At 46.9% G+C, this 20,821-nt stretch overlaps 1 protein-coding gene across 1 annotated transcript; it reads right to left on the bottom strand.

Annotated features, from left to right (window-relative positions):
- Positions 1-346: 346 nt before the first annotated feature.
- On the bottom strand, positions 347-17,386 carry LOC137305121 (guanylate-binding protein 1-like). Its single transcript, XM_067973909.1, has 10 exons — positions 17,171-17,386; positions 13,734-13,942; positions 12,576-12,703; positions 11,802-11,911; positions 8,674-8,867; positions 7,591-7,833; positions 7,062-7,339; positions 4,487-4,699; positions 3,266-3,368; positions 347-2,457 (listed from the first exon to the last, which is right to left on the bottom strand). The coding sequence occupies exons 2-10, from the start codon at positions 13,924-13,926 to the stop codon at positions 2,051-2,053; spliced, it is 1,869 nt and encodes a 622-aa protein (XP_067830010.1). The 5' UTR covers positions 13,927-13,942; positions 17,171-17,386; the 3' UTR covers positions 347-2,050.
- Positions 17,387-20,821: the final 3,435 nt, after the last annotated feature.

Raw genomic sequence — 20,821 nt, forward strand, 5'->3', positions numbered from 1 at the left:
AAAGCCTTCTTTATCTGTAGCCTTTCAGGCCGTCTGCAGAACACTTTTCGAGTTTGGTTAAGCTTCTCAGCATGCCCTCTTGAACAGTCAGTTCAAAAGTTCTTTTAACCAAACTCCCTTCCTTTAGCAGGCAATTAATCCACGTAAATCCAAAGATCCTTCACCTTCCTTATCCGTAATTATCCTGCGATAATTCTAATGGAGTGGGCTGGAAAGTGAGAGCAATGGCGGACGGGTAAAATGCACCTTAAAGAGTTTTCAGGGAAACTTCAGAGTAGTCTGACAGCGAAAGTGAGGTGAGGTGTAGAGCTCACAATAGGAATGATTACAAACAGTCATGACAAAATATATTTCTCCAAGTTTTATTGCGCCAAAGATATACTTATTGTTACTGAGAATACAACTTTGCTTGAATATCAGTGATTGCTTGGTTTGTAATTGATTCCAACCAACTTTGCAGAAAAGATCAAAAGTTAAAAACAGGGCTGTAAGTGAAGTGTACAAAGTGATCTTTACATATTTAAGACCAGAAATAACATTATGATATTAACTCGCAACTGTTTAAACAGTGATGCTACCCTGTTTATGTTAAATGAGTTAAACCTTCTGTTAAAATACCAGAGAACGTCAAACAAGCATGTTCACCATTCATCCTTTCATATCGCAGTCATTTCTAGGTTTGATAATCCTGTGATTTGTCTGTATTTTATGCTTCAACTCATCATTTTGACAGTGCAAATTATTTGCTTCTTTGCAACTGACCATGCACAAACAATTCTCCTGCCTCAATCATGTGACACATTCTGTAACAGCAGCCTAATTCCACCTATATACTGGGCAGGCAAAGAAATAATCTGGAAAACAGCCACATGGACAGTTTTTCCCTCCACCCTCCAATTTTCTCCTCTCCTCTCCTGCAGGTGTTGACTCTTGCTGGGATACACGGGTAAATATTCTCTGCTGTGCTCCAGGCTCATGCCAGAAGCACATATCGCAAACTCCAGCCCGTGATTTTTTCACCTGTTAAAATGGACAAAATAAATCACGGGCTCACGTGTGCAATTTGGTGATGTGCATTTCCAGTGTGTGCTGGGAGTGGGCAAACAGAATATTTTACACTGTTGGTGTAGGCCCCTGCTACTGGTATCTCACAGAGCAGATATTCTGCACATGTAAACCCAGAGAGTGTCGTAACATTACGTGACAATGGTGGGGACATCACACGCAGGTTAACTTGTCCTCACCCACACACTTTGTTGGAGGAGTCACAAGGTGGATTTTCATCTTTACCCCGGGTGTTAACCCACTTCGTACCGGGAAACGCAGATTTCCAGGCCAAACCTGGAGGCCGAAGACGGATGACAGAGGTTCCTGGGAGCGAAGTGGAGGCAGTCCTCCAAAGCCGGGTTAGCCAACCGCAAAATGTATGGGGTGGGGGGGGGGGGGGAAGAGGGGGGTCATGACCCAATGATCACCCCAGCGTTTCCGCCACTGGGCACCATCATTGAAGTGCAAACCAGAGGTACCAGATTCTGTCCCTAGTCTGTATTGAGTTAGCTGATCGCAGCACTCAGGGCTCAAAGTTCCTGGGTTAGGGATGGGTAAAGTGAACCAGGGTCCCCGCTCCTGATCACTATCCATTGACCCCAACTAGAAACTGCTCATGTGTGGAGGTTAGGTTGAGTATAGGATTGGGCTGAACTGTGGTGCCGTAAGCTGTTGACTAGCCTGCTGATGAACATGGTTCACAAATGAAGAACGGAACTTGGGTGAGGCCCTAGATACCTGCTAGCACCTGTAGAAGTACAGACCAGTACGAGTCAGCGTCTGCGGGAGAGAAAGGAGCAGAAAAGTGGGTAAAAACTCTAATTCTCCAAGGCTAAAAAGCCCATCAATGATCAGCAGGGGTGAATCCAGTGTTAGTGAAGATTATAATTGTTTTGTTAAATACAGTTATTAGTTCAACCCATCAAGTTTTAATGATTAAAGTTCCCGATTATGATAATGAGGGGGTCTTTCCATTGCACAGCCTCCATTCCCATCAATAACATTATTTTCTGGTGCTACCGCTATGTAACTTCACGGTTTTATATGATGCGTATGCATCAATCCCTCTCTCTGCTACTCCAAAAATTAGAGTCCCAATCGTTTTCATAATATCGTGAGTTTTGGTTGTCTTCAGCTGTTCCTCTAATGTCTGGATCTGCTTTTGCATCTCGTTAGATCGCTCTGTGAATCCTTTCTCCAGCAACTCCTTCTGTTCTCTCTTCAGGCTCTCCAGAGCTGTCTCCTGCTCTCTCTTCATATTTTCCTTTTCTTCCTCCAATTTCTTCGTCAGCTGCTGCACGTTCTCCTCGTGGGTTATTTTTTCATTCTTCCTCAACTCCTCCAGTGACCTCAGTTTCTCTTCCTGAGCGTTTCTCTCTTGTCTCACTTGTGCAGCTCTCTCCTTCTCAACTTCAAAACAGAAAAATATACATCACCAAAATATCATATTGATTCACGTAGATGGTAGATCACTGCATAATCTTATTTCACACCATTGGTTAACTTTGGCTCTCGTCAAGGTGATCACTTTTCTTACTGTAGAGAGGTCCAGGCAAAGGGCTGAGGCAGGACAACACCAGGAGTTTGGACAGCATGAGAAAGTATTGACTTCAATGCGGTGAGAGTGCGGAGAGGAGGAACTGCACAGAGGATGGCACATTTGGAGCTTAGGGGGAACCAAAAGAAATGGCAGAGTCCAGAGGAGAACTGCCCAGTAATACTGAAAAAAAGAGACAAGATAGGTTGCGATGGAAGGAGAAAGAGAGCTTGGAGACTAGAAGCGAGGGAAGGACCTGGCACCACATTTTGTCTTGTATCCTGTCCAGGAACTTCGGAGAGATCCCAGATGTGGGAGCATCTTGGATTGGCTTGGAGCTTTATAGAGAGTTAAGATTTGTTGAAAAAGAAATAAATGTCTGGCAGGAGAAAGGAAACAAAGTGGGCAGCCGGGGAGCACCGGGAACAGCACGAGCGCCCGCCTCCTGAACGAAAGTGACCCCAATCCCAGGACCTTTGCAGATTGAGCGGCGGAGGTCCTGCCCCATCACACTTCTGGCGGTGGAGTGGGGTCCCAGGAATTTCAGGCCCTGTGTCTGCGGAGCTGAAAGAAATAAGATTTCCATTGAATGATCGACGTGCTGTGATTCAAAAAGCTACTGACCGTTTCCCAGCAGACTGTCTAGTTTCACAGCGATAAAAGTTACAGTAATTTCCTTACCAGCCAGTTGTTTATCCTTGTCTGTCAGCATCTTGTCAGCCTGTAGCACGGAGTCACCTTCCAGAGCTTTCTGTTTCAGGAACTCGTTCAGGGCATCTTCGGCCTGTGGGCGGTGTGGAGTTTGGTGTAACGTTAGAGGAAAGTCACACTTATGGCTGAAGATGGCCATTCGGCCCATCTTAATTCCTTCATCCAGAATGGTCCTAAAGTCCACCCATTGCAGTGTCCAATAGTTTCTTAAATTATTCTCTGGTTCTCACCTCCACTCTTATGTAAAAACAATGCTGGAGTTTGTCTTAACTGTCTTCCAAAATCTCAGTGTGGTTACTGATTCCACCCCCTCCCCTCCCCAATTTTCAACCATCCTATCCTGAAGGCGGTGACTCACACTGAAGTTTGGTTCCACAGGATATTTCTCCCCCTTTGCTGTTATTAATATTTCCTTGGACCACACATTACCTGTGGCTGACAACACACTCCCATGGTTCCACCAATACCAGTCTTGAACTGGCCCTTAGTATGAGTTTGGGCAACCCAGTGAGAACTGCACCCTATGACATGCCCACCTCCCCAAAAAAGTGTCCTGCCCCCATTTGTTCCGCACAGTACAGCAACTGAGCGCTGTGCCAGGCTCGATTGTGAACCTCTCCAAGGTGCGATTTATGGGAGGTTAAAGGCACATCTAATCTTTCGAGTGTCCTGAAATGTTTCCTTGTAGGAACCAACATGGAAATGGAACGCCCTTCCATTTATTGGTCTCTGCGTGTTTAGATATTAAGACTTATGGGGTACATTTAGTCTACCTGTTGGTGGAACTCTGTTCATGGCAGCATCATTGAAAATTTTTCAGTTTGATAGGGCCTCCAGTGGAGTTGGATTTTTATTAACATTCTAAACTCCAAACACCACTGTACATATTGTATTGAAATCAAGATACGTCACATCGCCTCCTACTCTGGCTCATCCTTTTCTAAAACCTCAAAATTGTGGAATTCCTTCCCTCTGTCTTCTCTTCCTTCTACAGGCTTTTAAAACCCAAATTCAAAATCATCTAACCACTACCTCTTGATTTCTCTCATCTCTTCTCCCACTCGATTCAACTTTGGTCCATCACAACGTTCCCTTGAGTTTCTCAATAACAATCAAAAAAAATCATTGTAATATGTTCCCTGATCAAAAAACAGACCGGATAACTGTGCTGAATTGGTGAATAACATTTACCTTAATCCCATTTCCAGTGGTGGAGTGGAATTCGGAAATCATCTTTTGGCGATCCTCTTGGTACAGCTTGTACCCACCGGGGCGAGCGTAAAACCCCTCTCGCAGTTTCTTCTCCATCTCAGCGGACAGGGACCCCAGCAGGTTTCCACACTTCTCCATGGAGGCGGCTTCATTCTTGTGACAAAGCTCGAAGTAATGCTTTTGCACCTCAGCCTGGCAACAACAGAAAAGACAAAGATGACCCTGAGCAGGTATTTGATTGGGTGCGTCAAGTTACCCTGAAACACTGGCAGCTCAATTTAACCAAAAATATTGGAAAGCCTAAAGCAACAGACTTTGATCTTTGGAGCAGGATCAGGATGGGCTCAGCAGAGGAACTGATCACAAGGGAATCTAAGCCATTGCACGACTCGATTTGAATTCGGTTTAAAAAAATGTGGAAATAAAATAAAAGCTGATATCAGTAAAAGTGACCATGAAGCTGTTGTAAAATTGTCGGATTGTTGTAAAAACCCAACTGATTCACCAATGTCCTTTAGGGAACAAAAGCTGCCATCCTTACCTGGTCTGGCCTATGTGTGACTCCAATCCTACACCAACGTGGTTGACTCTTCACTGCCCTCTGAAGTGGCCTAGCAAGCCCCTCAGGTGCATCAAACCTCTACAGCAGTTCAAGAAGGCTGCTCACCACCACTTTCTCAGGGTAACTAGGGATGGGCAATAAATGCCGGCCTGGCCAGCAACATCCAGATCCTGAGAATTATTATTTTATATAAATTTAATGATAGGTGTTAAGGGGCCAGAAATCTGTGAGAAGTGTAAACCAGGGAGGTTTGCATTGCACAGACCCAAAAAGCAGGGACAAAATATTTTACATTAAAAAAATTGCAGGCAGCCTTTATCTCACGTCTTGCCAAATTGAAACTCCACCCTATTTGTGACAAGAATCCTGGTAGATTTGATAATTACCCTAAGGCAGGAAAGTCGGCCGGGGTTAGTGGGGCATCGCTATGGTGGGCAGGAGTCCCGCCCACAATCAGTTGGGTGATGGAGGGGTCGCGGTGGTGTCCTGTACCGCCTACGCCTCAGTGTCCACGTTACAAAAAGAATTGCCACTTGGGCGAGATAACAGACAGTCGCTGCCCCCACCGCTGTTGGAGCGTACTCCAGCATCAATCACTGACTATTGGGATAGCAAGAGAAACAAATCTTCATATAATATGGAGCAACGGGTTTCAATTTCTACTTCAAGACCTTTCTCACACACATTGATTAGATATTGGGAAATTCCACATCCCTTGCCCTTGATTTTCCGACCGTTAAAATTATTGGGGGTCCAGAATTTCCTGATCTGCACTCAGAGCATTGAATCGGAAAATCCTGGTGTATAACAACCAACTGTAGGGAGGCACCTTGTGTATGAATACTTGCAGAGACACAAACACAGAATTAACCTTCCATCCAAACACTCACATGCAGATTGAACAATCTCCTTTAGAATCAGCGTGTGGATTGGAACGATTATACAAACAACTGGACTTTCTGGGAATATGAAACTGAAACTAGACAGTGAGTCATCAGTTATCAAGGGTGAAGTGGCCTCACCCAGCTCAGTCGGACGGCCAGCGCAGCAATTAAGGTTGTTTCAAAGGTTCAAGAACCTTCTATTGAATCATTTTATTGAAAAAAGGGATTTCAAAGTCTCCTGATTGAAGTTTTGCAGATTATGAAAGGGCTTTGACAAAGTTGTTCTGAAGGGTTCAAATATCAAGTTAAAATGAGGAGGTTAGAAATAAAAAGGGAAGTTAAGAGGAGCTTTCTAACAAAAAGGGGAATAGAGTTATGGGATTAGTTACCAGGGAATGATATTGAAGGGGACAGTATAAATGGGTTCAAGGGACAACTAGTTGTGGTCCTGGAGAAAGGAGAGATTGAGAGATACAGGGAGAAGGTGGGTCGGTGTGGGTGAGGTCTGCGGCAATGAGTCAGCCTTTTCCTTCCTGTTCCAAAAAATCTGGGCTCTGGAATTCCTGGGCTTGGGAGGGAGGTATCGGGGCGTAAGTTGGGAAAGGGGCTGGAATTTAGAGTGGGACCCAGTTCTGCTGGGTCTCCTCCCTCTTTTCTTTTTGAAGCTCTAAAATTCTGATGAGAGGATGAAATTCCTCCCGCCAGATATCCCACCAGCTCTGCCTTTACCGGGGCCGGAAAAGAGTATGTCTACTATTGCACCAATGTGGCGGTGGGAGCTTAATGCCCGGTTCCCAGGGGAAAATCAAATGCAGAGCCCCCTTTTATGCAAATAACTCCTCCCCTAGGATTTGGGTCGGAGTCGAGACTAGTGGTCGGAAGTTCCGCCCCACTGAATTTCAGGCAGTAAAGTGGGTCTGCAGGAATTTGAAGGCCCTTATGTTCTTGTTTAAAATATTACTTGAGAAAAATAATTCTGTTGCATGGACTGAAGGTGGACCTACTCTGCAGCAGTGATCATCCTGTGACCTCTGGGAGCGTGAGGGCTGAGCAGCTTAGAAGGAAACGACTCAAGTAAAATAAAGAGAAACATAAAGTAGCCCCTCACCACAAGCTGCTTGTAATACTCCTGATCTTGGTCACCGAAGGAGCGCCTCATGAAGAGGTCAAAGGCCTCCTTCTGGCACTGCGTGTGTATCTCTGTCAGCTTTTCATTTACAACCGGCAACTCCACCATCTTTTCCATCTGTTTCTTGTAGTGAGTCAGGGCATCTGTGATAGCTGCTGTGTTCTCAATCTTGGCCAAGCTAGTAACAGCATTTTCTAGGCAGGGCACTGCCCCACTGGCTATTGTGTCGACGTAGGTTTTAACCAGGATTGCCAACTCTGAAATAAACGATGACATAGAACAAATTGGAGTTGGGATGTTAGTGGGCTGCAGGTTGAATTGTACTGTGTGTAGGTTAAAGCCTATTAAACATCCCAAGAACAAATATAAGTAAATGTCATCACAGGAAAACACATTACTTCTGTAAACTTCTAACTCACTGCAACACCCAATTCCCGAGAACAGGGTTTTATTTAATTCACACACTTATTTGTGCTATAGTACTGACGGAGTTTCCTGCTGCACTTACTTCTACCAGTGATCCTATGACCTCCTTTAATGGTCTTGGGCTCCGATTCTGTAAAAACGTACTGACAGAACTCACGACACTTGTCAACAAACAGGGCTTCCAGCTGGCTTTCCGGGAGTGTCTCAACTTGGTGCAAATTCTGGTCAGTAGTAGGCCGGACAAAAGTAAATAATTTTCGGGATCTGAAGAAATTTCTGATGCACTGACGGGGCATGTTGTACTCCATCACTTTTCTCCCATTTCCTGGATTCAGAGGGATTTGAGTGAATTTCTTAATTTAGTGAGAAACACGTACAAATTAACCACATATGGAGGCACCTTTCAACTGCAGTATTTCAATTACGCAACTAATCAATTATACGAATTATAAATGACAGTAATTAGAGATTAAAGAACTTGCATTCTTTATTACACCCATAGGGCTGTACCAAAGCACTTCACACCCAATAGGTTACTTTTGAAGTGCAGTCACTGTTGTTATGTAGGAAAACACAGCAGCCATTTTGTACACATGATCCCACAAACAGCAAATAAATGGATGACCAGGTAATCTGTTTCTGGTTGTGTTGTTTCAAGGAGCAACATTGGCCAGGAGATCAGGAGAACTCCATGCTCTTCTTCAAATAATACCATGGGATCTTCCATGTCCACCTAAACAGGCAGATGGGGCTTCAGTCTAGCATCTGATCCAAAAGACGGCACCTCTTGACAATGCAGCACTCCGTTAGTACTGCATTGTGGATGTGAGCACATAATCTAAGTTGGCACTTTGGGGGTAATTTTGAGAGAATGCAGTACAGAAATCTTTGGCGGTCAGGCCCATATTTGAGGGCTGTATGGAGTGGGCTTGATGGGCCAAATAGCCTTTTCTTATTCCAAGCTTTCTGATGTCTTCACAGCTGCCATGCCTCCTTGTCCCAGATACGTGTCATTGTGAACAATAATATCCAAACAGGTGTCACTGACACAGGACACACACCTCTTTCCAGTTACAACAAACCTGACTTCCCAGTCACAGCTAATCACTCACCACCCTTCTACCCGTCAATGAAATGAACGAAGCGAAATACAAAGTGCAATTACCTGATTTGATTTGGAGGGCATGGTTTAAATACTGATCCTCTGTAACAGTGCTACTCCCAATTTTCAGTTGCAGGGTGAAATCACGAACTACCCAAACAAAGGCCGGAGAGACCTTTAGTAATTCTATTTCTTCATCACTGTCATCTTCATCACTGTCCTTCACTTTGATTAGCTCTGTCAATTCAGAGACATAACTGGAATTGTTAAGGAACAGACTGTCTACACTTATTTGCACCAATTATTTTATCGACTATTTCTGTACACGTGCATCTATATTTACATACAGTGGATCCATCCTCAGGTCGTTGAGATGGGTGGTACCTTTTCTTAATAATCTGTGGAATATCAGACTAGAAACATCAAACACGCTGACAGTGAGATTCAGCTTTGTCTTTCTTCACCTCCACCATATTGATGTTTTGATTATTGAGAAATCCAGGCCCACACTACAGGACATCACCAAGCTTGGGAAGAGGAGAGAAGACAAAATGGGAGCACAAGAATAGGAGTAGGCCATTCAGCTCCTCGAGCCTGTTCCACCATTCTATTCAATCAACACCATTTACATGCCTTTTCTCGATATCCCTTGCTACCCCTTACCTAATAAAAATCTATCAATCTCAGTCTTGAAAAGTTCTATTGACACAGCATCCACAGCCCTTTGGGGGAAGAGAGTTCCAGATTTGCACTACCCTCAGGAAATAGTGAGAAGACAAAATAAATCAAGATTATAAGAGGCAGGGAAAATGGAAAAAGAAGTCCCTTTGAAAGAATGAGTTGGAATGGGAAACTGTGCAATGAATCTTGATTTCAAGCCATGTGCTCATTTGTAGGATTTAAATGTATCTATATTTAGGAGTCCATATTTTGTCTTGTTTCTCTGGTACTGATGGAAGCGGGAGTGAATTTGGTTTGAACTGGAGAATCAATGGACTCTTCAATCCATTTTATGAGAAAGAAAGACAAAAACTTGCATTTATAACCCCAGGACATCCCAAAGCTCATTACTTTTAAACTCTTTACTCGATTAAACATCCCATCCGAACACAGCACCTATGACAATACAGCACTCCCTTAGTACTGCACTGACGATATGCAAAATAGGACTGTCCAACGCGCTCAGAAAGCATTCCAGAAACTCCTGTGAGGTCAATGGGACCAAGCTCCTGGTAGAATAATGTGGAACAGTGAGGGTAGGATGAGGGTAAACTAATACATTTGATTATTGAGGGAGCTCATCAGATGGCTGTCTTTAATTGCACCATTTCTTTGGTGTACTGGTCAAGAAGATCCAATGACTCATCCCTGATCTCTGTTGATCGCACCCAGAGACAGTGGAGCCTTTGACTTAGTGGTAGCATTCCTGCCTCTGAGTCAGAAGGTGCTGGGTTCGAACCCCACTCCAGACAGTCGCGGGGAGCGGAGACCGGAGCTCCAGACAGTCGCGGGGAGCGGAGACCGGAGCTCCAGACAGTCGCGGGGAGCGGAGACCGGAGCTCCAGACAGTCGCGGGGAGCGGAGACCGGAGCTCCAGACAGTCGCGGGGAGCGGAGACCGGAGCTCCAGACAGTCGCGGGGAGCGGAGACCGGAGCTCCAGACAGTCGCGGGGAGCGGAGACCGGAGCTCCAGACAGTCGCGGGGAGCGGAGACCGGAGCTCCAGACAGTCGCGGGGAGCGGAGACCGGAGCTCCAGACAGTCGCGGGGAGCGGAGACCGGAGCTCCAGACAGTCGCGGGGAGCGGAGACCGGAGCTCCAGACAGTCGCGGGGAGCGGAGACCGGAGCTCCAGACAGTCGCGGGGAGCGGAGACCGGAGCTCCAGACAGTCGCGGGGAGCGGAGACCGGAGCTCCAGACAGTCGCGGGGAGCGGAGACCGGAGCTCCAGACAGTCGCGGGGAGCGGAGACCGGAGCTCCAGACAGTCGCGGGGAGCGGAGACCGGAGCTCCAGACAGTCGCGGGGAGCGGAGACCGGAGCTCCAGACAGTCGCGGGGAGCGGAGACCGGAGCTCCAGACGGGAGCGGAGACCGGAGCTCCAGACAGTCGCGGGGAGCGGAGACCGGAGCTCCAGACAGTCGCGGGGAGCGGAGACCGGAGCTCCAGACAGTCGCGGGGAGCGGAGACCGGAGCTCCAGACAGTCGCGGGGAGCGGAGACCGGAGCTCCAGACAGTCGCGGGGAGCGGAGACCGGAGCTCCAGACAGTCGCGGGGAGCGGAGACCGGAGCTCCAGACAGTCGCGGGGAGCGGAGACCGGAGCTCCAGACAGTCGCGGGGAGCGGAGACCGGAGCTCCAGACAGTCGCGGGGAGCGGAGACCGGAGCTCCAGACAGTCGCGGGGAGCGGAGACCGGAGCTCCAGACAGTCGCGGGGAGCGGAGACCGGAGCTCCAGACAGTCGCGGGGAGCGGAGACCGGAGCTCCAGACAGTCGCGGGGAGCGGAGACCGGAGCTCCAGACAGTCGCGGGGAGCGGAGACCGGAGCTCCAGACAGTCGCGGGGAGCGGAGACCGGAGCTCCAGACAGTCGCGGGGAGCGGAGACCGGAGCTCCAGACAGTCGCGGGGAGCGGAGACCGGAGCTCCAGACAGTCGCGGGGAGCGGAGACCGGAGCTCCAGACAGTCGCGGGGAGCGGAGACCGGAGCTCCAGACAGTCGCGGGGAGCGGAGACCGGAGCTCCAGACAGTCGCGGGGAGCGGAGACCGGAGCTCCAGACAGTCGCGGGGAGCGGAGACCGGAGCTCCAGACAGTCGCGCCTGCTCTGAATTATGGGTTGGCATCTAGTGAAATACTTGCGACAAATGGGGGTTGATGTGAGTAACCCCTCTCCACCATCGTATGGGTGGTGGGAGCCCATAAAAGCCAGGGTCAGTAACACGTCCTTCGTGCAGCAGTACCACCGAGCAGCTGACCCCACCAGACAGCGCGAGGCCATCACATTCTGCCGCTCCAGCTGCATCACTAATGACACCATTTCAGTGCATCAGTGACCCACCATCATATGATCGGATCGGTCCCATTGTATCTTATGCAAAACTGTTCTCCCTTCAACGAAGCTGTAATTACTAAATCACGTTCGAGAATCGGAAGACTCAAAGTGAAACAGGAGGTTATGGTTCATTAAAAGATACTGGAGCTTATCCACTGTGCTCTGGTCAATGGTTCCCACGCTGTTGTAAATGAAGGTGCTGCTCAGCAGCACAGCCAGTGCAAAGATCCAGCAGTCGTTGTTCTTATCACCCTAGTGCGAATAACCACACACATGCATTCAAAAGCAATTTCCATTACACAATAGGGCCGATTTAAACCCTGCCCGCCTGGCAGAAACCTGGCGCGCAGTTAGAATGGCCCGTGCGACCGATCTGCACCGATCCCACTGCCTTCCCGCACGAGTTGTGATCTGAACCTGTTCTTCTAAGCAGGCGAGAGGGGCACTCAGGGTCCCATGACGTCATCAGGGCCCGGCTGCAATTTTAACTGGAGAGCTTCGTCAGGCAGAAGCACTTCTTGGAAATAATTTTAACACGTGGCAGATCGTGGGCTGAGCGCCCAAATATCTGCTGAGTGCTTCCGCTCCACGAAGCCCTTATGCTCGAACGCTGTAGAGGGAAAAAAAAATCAATGCCAAATCGGTGTTAGATTTTGGGGGCAATTTTAACCTCACTGAGCAAACACATCGCTCAAAGAATGCTGTTAAATCGAAGCTTTGCTACTTGCTCAATTCAATGTAATTTTTAGAACTGTACAACAAAAAGAGGAGAATGGATCTCCCATCAGAGATTCAACAGTGATGAGTCTTTAAAATTCAATGATAGAACCAGGCAACAAAAGTTAGCTTAAGATAGTTACCTGGTCACATTATTTAGCTAACCAGTTAAAGGGATTAATTGGAATCCAAATCTTACCTTCTCGACGTCACCCAGGCCTTCTGTATCCAGGAGCACCAAGCAGTGATTGTGTTTCGTAGGGTGAGGCACGCACCACATCCAGATCCCCTTAGTGTGGGATTGGACAGTCGATCCAAGAGAGAAACCTGGAGAACCATGGGGTTAAAATCACAAAGATTCATGGAAAGGTTAGTAAATTCTCTACTGTTTAGGATGGTGAACTACTCTCTGTACAACATAGTAGCCCAGATATTACTGTTGGTGATACTGGCAGACAAAAACATTCGTACGACGTTCCTCTGTCTGCTATTTTAACTGAGGTGCATTCTTGTTCCTTTTAAATGGCTCAATGTCAACAACAACAACAACATGCATTGATATAGCGCCTTTAATGTAGGAAAACATCCCAAGGCGCTTCACAGGGGCATAACAGACAAAAATTGACACCAAGCCGAAGAAGGAGCTATTAGGAGGGGTGACTAAAAGCTTGGTCAAAGAAAAGGAGGTGGAGAGGTTTAGGGAGGGAATTTGAGAGCTCAGGGCCTCGGCCGCTGAAGGCATAGTCACCCAATGGTGGACAAAGGGAGTGGGGGATGTGCAAGAGGCCAGAGTTGGAGGAACACAGTCTCCACTAAAATAGTGGCCAAAGAGATATCATACAGGCACTCGTAGGCTAGTATCACCAACAATAATTACTGGGTTATTGTCTTCCATAATGTATCCTTTCCCCACAGACGTACCCAATCAGACACTCACACTTACCAGCAGCACTGCCTGCTCCACATATGATAAATAATCACACCCAACCATTGGATAGATTAATAAACTACTTTATGCCATGGGTCAGCCATTGGACATTGTTATTCCACGTGTGACTACACTTTGTTTATGAACAGTCACGGTTCTTACAATAGGGTTTTCTCACCAATCAGTTCATCATGTCCTGTAGAATCCCACGATAGAGACGAGCCCAAGATCTCGTTAATGTCGGAGAGAAGTTTCTGCCCTTCCTCATCCCATGGGATGATTTTGCCCATCAAGACGAAAGAGGGATGTCCATCATTTATCCAGTTTCCATTGGGCCATCCAGTAACTTACTGCACAGTCTCCCTAATAACAGTCGCCCCTCAGATTGTCACCCAAAGCTCATTAAGTAAAGGAGGTCATGAATCTTACCGTGAGTTTTTCCCGCCAATCGGTTCATCAAGTAGGACTTCCCAGTCCTGTAGAATCCCACGATAGATACGACCACCACGATCTCATTAATATCGTAGAGAAGTTTCATCGCTTCCTTATTGATCATCAGTTTCCCGTCCTTGGTGTTTTCAATCAGACACACGGGATTCTGCATGTAGGTGCGAGAAGCCATTTTAACAACCGATAACCTGAAATAATAAAAATGCAGCAGTTATTTGACGCTGTTCATTGAACGTACCTGTTAGTACCGGTATTTTTCCATGAAGGTCTTCGTTAGGGACTGGTTTTGAATGTATTTGAGATCGTTTCAAACTTGTTGACCAAAAATCTCCTTGGTTGATGACGTTATGCGACGCCATGTCGCCGAGTACTTTCGGTGGTGGCATGGGATGCGTTACTATCTTGTTAGGGAATATAAAGCATCAGCAGATGGTGTTTGGCCTACAGAGTAATTGATTGGCATGTGAACGCAAAGGTTGTTGGGGATACAGTAGATTTTACTGTGTGTATAGGTAGGAGCATAACACATAGTTGGAATATTCTCGGAACGACTGGACAGCTTGATATATCTTATCGCAGGGTCAGTCAGGTTTGATCACCTTGGAGCCTTGTTCTTTTGCCAAGTTGTATTGCAACGTCTTAATAATGGTACTTATAACTTTAGATTGTATGTTAACATCGTCACTACTTATCTTGTACTATACTGTAACTCTTAATTGCAATGTCCTACTTAGTGTACTTATAACTTTACATTGTATTTTAACATCTTTACTACTTGTATTGTAACTATTAATAAAACCTTATGCTCGACACAAGTCTCACTCGCAACCTTTTTGATTAAAGACTGAACCGTAAATTAAGAATTTACAGTACCTACTGATAAAGAATTTTCCAAGAGGCTCCGCTAGTGGTTCAGATGCACAAGCCAGTGTAACGCTGAGCCAAACAGAGCAGGAAGCTCCCAGGTTCCATCCCCAGTCAGTGCTGAGTCAGCTGATCTCAGCCAAAGCAGCGATAGAGGCCTGGCTTATTTACAGATTATATTTAAACATAGTGTTGTCTCTAAATAGCAACATCCAAGGGTTGAAATAATAAAAACACAGCAATTGTTTAACGCTGTACATTGGACGTACCAATGATAAAAATGCGAGTTTCCCCTCCACCCAAAAAAACTGCTGTAGTGTCTCAAATGGTAACTACACTCTCTAGTGTGGTAAGGGGCCATGCAGACCAAGAAACTCCTAGGCCTCATTCCTGGTCTGTGCTGTGTTTATTTATCCCAAGCAATTGTGTACTGCAGGGCCACACAGCCCCTGGGCTGGAGAAGGAAGCCATTCTAAAAACCCAGAGGAGTAGATTTTCAACTGGCCGCCCGGGAATAGAACTAGTGTTGCAGATCAGCCGCCCATTATAGAAACCGCCGTGATTTTTATCCCCATTGACCTTAACGGAAATGAAAATCAGGTGATTTCTATAACGGACGGCTGATCGGCAACATCAGTTCTACTCCCGGGCGGTAAGTTGAAAATCTACCCGGTAACCTGCGATAATGAATTGTAAAAATCATTTGACACTGTTCAACAAACTTAGGAGCCAATCAGTTTTAAAAAAAAGTTTTTTCAGAAAAGGACCAATTATCTTAAGTCACTCTTTGATTGGTCGATGTGAATCACCAAGGCGGGGAATGGCAGCGCTGGTGATGGAACAGTTTTTGCCCTTGAGGTAAACGTCAAATGGTCAGGTGTAGCATGATTTGGAGGCAAAGTAAATCACCCCTCTACACTCACCCATCAAGGTCAGGTACTGCGCCAACTAGATTTGATTTTTATGGACTTACCAATGTATTTGAATTCTATAGTTGGGAGCACAAACCACTAGTAATGCCAGTGCTTGTTCTTTGTAAACACATTTACAATTCTGCTACACAGAGGAACTCTTTCCCCTACTACTCATTAAGGAGGGCAATTTTGTGCTAATCAAGGGACGCCAGGTCTTGCAGCGTATCTTGCGTTTATATGGCACCTTTTACAGCTCAGAGCACCTCACAAGAGGGGGAGAAAGATGTCGAGCCGTAGATCGGGAAGGATTGAGAGGGAGGAACTGAAAATGCAGGTGAGGCAAGGTTTTTAAGATGGTTTCGAAGGAAGGGAGGAGGTAGGAAGGAGGTGTGATTTTTGGAGACTGCTCCCCAGAGCGTGGCATGGTGGATTAATGATGAGCATAGAAGGTTGAACAAAAGGACTGGAGGACCAGCAGTAATCCAACTTCCACTCTTGGCATCCAAAATCCATATCGAGAGCTGTCAGATCAGACATGATGGATTCGACACAAGCAAAAGCAACCGTCCATTCTGCACCAACATTGTATCTTAGAAGAGTACCCCCTACAGGGTTGAATTTTCCTAATTCCCACAACTGCCATTAATTGGGAGGCAATATCATTTTGCCCTTTTGCTGGTACATAAAACAGCCACAGCAAAGTTACATCCCTTCATGCACATTCGGGTCCACGTCAGCTGTTCCCCAAACTGCTACACTCCCTCTGCACTCAACCCAGAGCTCAGTACAGCCAGCACTCAGAGGAAATAGCAGTGCAAAGGATGTCCACCATTGTGCAGTGGATAAGTGAACTGCCTGGTGTGGTGGCCGATGGAGAGTAATATTGGACAGGGTGTAAAACTGGCGTTCCTCCCGATCCCGTGGGTTCCCACCCGGTGGGTCAGGTTAAAATTACCCCCATGATGCACCATGACTAGACACTCACTCACCCCCAGCAGTCATCTCCTGGGAGGGGCAAAAAAAGCAGGGCCAAAAGGGGAAATGTGGAAAATTCCTTTCCGACCCCCACAGGCGATGGGAACCAGTCCCTGAGACCACATTGACCAGGTTTGTGTTAAGTGGACATCACGGTAGAAAGCAGGAGGAAATATCAGACAGAGACTCCACACAGCCTCTAAAATTAACTTCTCTCTTTCAGCTGGTCTGAAATTAGGGTTGCCAACTCTGGTTGGACATATTCCTGGAGGTTTCACCTAACTGCACCGCACGGCCCCACCCAGTGAAACAACCTTTATTCCCATCAGCAACGTTTTGTGCAACTAATAAATCAGAAGTCTTCAAAGAAACTGGCGGGGGAAAAAAAACACACAATTTTGTTTTTATGCCCATGTGATTTTTCTCCCGGGTTTGCTCGCAGCAGTGTCCAGGAGATCAACCTTTAATTCCTGGAGACTCCAGGATCTGATCTGGAAGGAGCTGCACTTCATACCGCTCAGTAGGTCACTCTCAATGAAATGGTACATGGAAGTACAAACCCCAACGCCCCGCGTTGTTGTTCGGCTGCAGAAGCCAAACGCCCCTGGGCTCCGTCTCTCTCTGTCACTCATGTTGCTCAGGATTTTAAACACACGACCTCACCTGCAGCGGGTGAAAAATCCGGCGGCTGTGATGTTAAATCCCGGTAAACTTTTTAACTCCACCCGTCTCCCTGCAGTCAGTTAAAGGAGAGCCCGACTTCCCAGCGGCTATTTCATCCGCTGGATGTTGCGAACCGACTGGTTTTATAAGAACCCGGAAGCCGGCCCGCTCAGCTTTACTGAAGGAGACTGAAAAGAAATTTTCCGCCCCAATGGGACCGAGCAAATAGTTTGAGGCTGATCGCTCCCGGCAGGCGGCGCCTTCTTCATGTTCTCAGGCTCCAGCCTTGAACGCACCAGCACATTTGGTCAGTGCCTAAAAGCAAAGGGAGAGGGAGGGGAGAGCGAGGAGCAGTGTTGGGGAGAGGGTGGGGGCAGTGATGGGGAGAGTGAGGGGCAGTGACGGGGAGAGGGTGGGGGCAGTGACGGGGAGAGTGAGGGGTAGTGATGGGGAGAGGGTGGGGGCAGTGATGGGGAGAGGGTGGGGGCAGTGATGGGGAGAGGGTGGGGGCAGTGATGGGGAGAGGGTGGGGGCAGTGATGGGGAGAGGGTGGGGGCAGTGATGGGGAGAGTGAGGACCAGTGATGTGGAGAGGGTGGGGACCATCACCCAGTGTTAATGGAGCTCGGGCCGTCGCCCGGTGCGGACGGAGCTCGGGCCGTCGCCCGGCGCGGACGGAGCTCGGGCCGTCGCCCGGTGTGGACGGAGCTCGGACCATCTCCTGGTTCCCGGAGTGATTCTGTCAATTATGGACTGATTGGAGAAGGAAGCAGGGGGGCTTCTCCTCCTTGAGGCTATGGTGGGACGTGGGCAAAATGTTTAGGGTGGTGGATGGGGTGCCAATCAAGCGGGCTGCTTTGTCCTGGATGGTGTTGAGCTTCTTGAGTGTTGTTGGAGCTGCACTCATCCAGGCAAGTGGAGAGTATTCCATCACTCTCCTGACTTGTGCCTTGTAGATGGTGGAAAGGCTTTGGGGAGTCAGGAGGCGAGTCACTCGCCACACAATACCCAGCCTCTGACCTGCTCTTATAGCCACAGTATTTATATGGCTGGTCCAGTTATGTTTCTGGTCAATGATGACCCCCAGGATTTTGATGGTGGGGGATTCAGCGATGGTAATGACGTTGAATGTCAAGGGGAGGTGGTTAGACTCTCTTGTTGGAGATGGTCATTGCCTGGCACTTGTCTGGCACGAATGTTACTTGCCACTTATAAGCCCAAGCCTGGATGTTGTCCAGTTCTTGCTGCATGTGGGCTCGGACTGCTTCATTATATGAGGGGTTGCGAATGAAACTGAACATTGTGCAATCATCAGCGAACATCCCCATTTCTGACGTTATGATGGAGGGAAAGTCATTGATGAAGCAGCTGAAGATGTTTGGGCCTAGGGTACTGTCCTGACGAATTCCTGCAGCAACTGTCAAGTGGCATCTCCTACCAACTGCGCCACTAGCCGCACCCACTGCTCCACGCATCATCACTCACATACCAACAAACTCTTTCCATCTGTACTCAACGCTTCCAATCAGATGCTTCCTCTCACCTTCACATATTACCACTGTTGCAAGCCGCCACTCACAACTCACAGGTCACACACACTGGCAGCTATTCAACCATGACAGGCACATCACCCAGACACACATCCCACTTTCTTGCAGGAGAAGATGGCACATAACAGGAAGCAGCAAGTCGCAGTGGCATTTAACCCCTCGAGCCTGTTCCACCATTCAATGAGACTATGGTGGACCTGTGGCCTAACTCCATATACCTGCCTTGACCCCATATCCCTTAATACCCTTGGTTCACAGAAATCTATCAATCTCAGATTTAGAATTCACAATTGAGCTAGCATCAACTGCTGTTTGCAGAAGAGCATTCTAAACTTTTCCCACCCTTTGCGTATAGAAGCATTTTCTAACTTCACGCCTGCATGTCCTGGCTCTAAATGTTGGGCTATGTCCCCGCGTCCTAGTATTCAAGGATACTAGAGCACCAAAAACAATTACAAATGTCTCAGCAGCCAGAAGCAATAATCCAGCCACTGTAAATCTTGCAAGGTCCCTTTAAATAGCACTGGTGGGGGGTCCTTCAGGCACTCTAAGACACATTCAGATGGTCGTGGTTAAGACTGTGCGTTGAGTTGAGCGCTAAGTGCCAAAATGGCATCTATCACTTTAAATCAGCATTGCACACTAATTGTATCCATTTTCACCTTACTTTACATGCAGCTGGCGCTCGATATTTGCACGTGCGCTACTACTTATACCAAGATGGCGTCCGGCGCACGTCATGCTGGAAAAGTGCTTGCGCAGCAAAGACGCCATCTTGGATGTTCGAGAGGCCATGTAACGCCGAAACAACGAGTGCTACACAGCCCAATTTAGCACCCAACCTATTCACTGCGTTGACACGAGCCAGTGTTTCAGCAGCCAGAGTACTTTTAACAGCCCTTTTTATTTTCTTAGCTTCCCAAGCAAAAGGACAACATTTCCCATTCTCACCCATAAGAAACACTTTGAAACCAGCTGCACTAGAATACCCATCAGGAAGATTAGCATGTGAAGCATTGCTAAAGATAACTAGCTTCATTTTCTTTAGGTCACCTAAGGATGAAAAGTTAAGTACACATTTATCTATATTTAATTTTCATAATGTTTTATTTGCCCTTAAAACATTCTCTACTATGGGGTGTTTCAAGAACTTAACTCCAACACATCAAAACTAGCATCTGGTCTAGTCTGAGTGCACAACCAGTTCAACTGACCAATGAAGCCTCGTAATTGCTTTGTCTCTTCTTCAGATATAACATCACCTTTCTGTGATGACCTCGTACGATTCACCGGGATGGGAGTGACATTCTCTAAATAGGACTGTTGATTTAAAGTTATATCAGACCCATTCTGCTTAATATCTAAACCAATATATTTAAAAGCCCCACAGGCTTGACTCCCAATTTTAAATTCTACTCTAATCTTATTAATACCGAATCTCTCAAACTCCGCAGTACCTCCCCATAAGAAATCACCAACATGCATTATGCAGAATAGGCGTGTAATTGGCAAATTAATTTCAATGTAGATAAGTGTGAGGTTGTACATTTTGATAGGAAGAATAAGGAGGCCACATATTGCTCGGACAATAAGAGTCTAAATGGGATAGAGGAGTAAAGGGATCTGGGGGTACAGATACACAAATCACTAAAAGTAGTGACACAGGTTAATAAGGCCAGAAAAAAGGCAAACCAAGCACTGGGGTTCATTTCTGGTGGGATAGAGTTGAAGAGCAGAGAACTTATGTTAAATTTGTAGAGAACCTTGGTTAGACAATACTTGGAGTACTGTCAACAGTTCTGATCTCCCTATTATAAAAAGGATATAGGAATACTGGAAAAGGTGGAAAAAGATTCACAAAGATAGTACCAGAACTGAAAGGATATACTTATCAGGAAAGATTAAACAGGTTGGGGCTCTTTTCCCTGGAAAAGAGAAGGCTGAGGGGTGACCTGATAGAGGTCATTAAGATAATGAAAGAGTTTGATAGTGGAAATATAGAGAAAATGTAACCACTTATGGGGGAGTCCAAAACTTGAGGTCATACATATAAGATAGTCACTAATAAATCCAATAGGGAACTCAGGAGAAACTTCTTTACC

The sequence above is a fragment of the Heptranchias perlo genome, chromosome 39 (assembly GCF_035084215.1).
Source record: "Heptranchias perlo isolate sHepPer1 chromosome 39, sHepPer1.hap1, whole genome shotgun sequence".
In the NCBI taxonomy this organism is placed as follows: Eukaryota; Metazoa; Chordata; class Chondrichthyes; order Hexanchiformes; family Hexanchidae; genus Heptranchias; species Heptranchias perlo.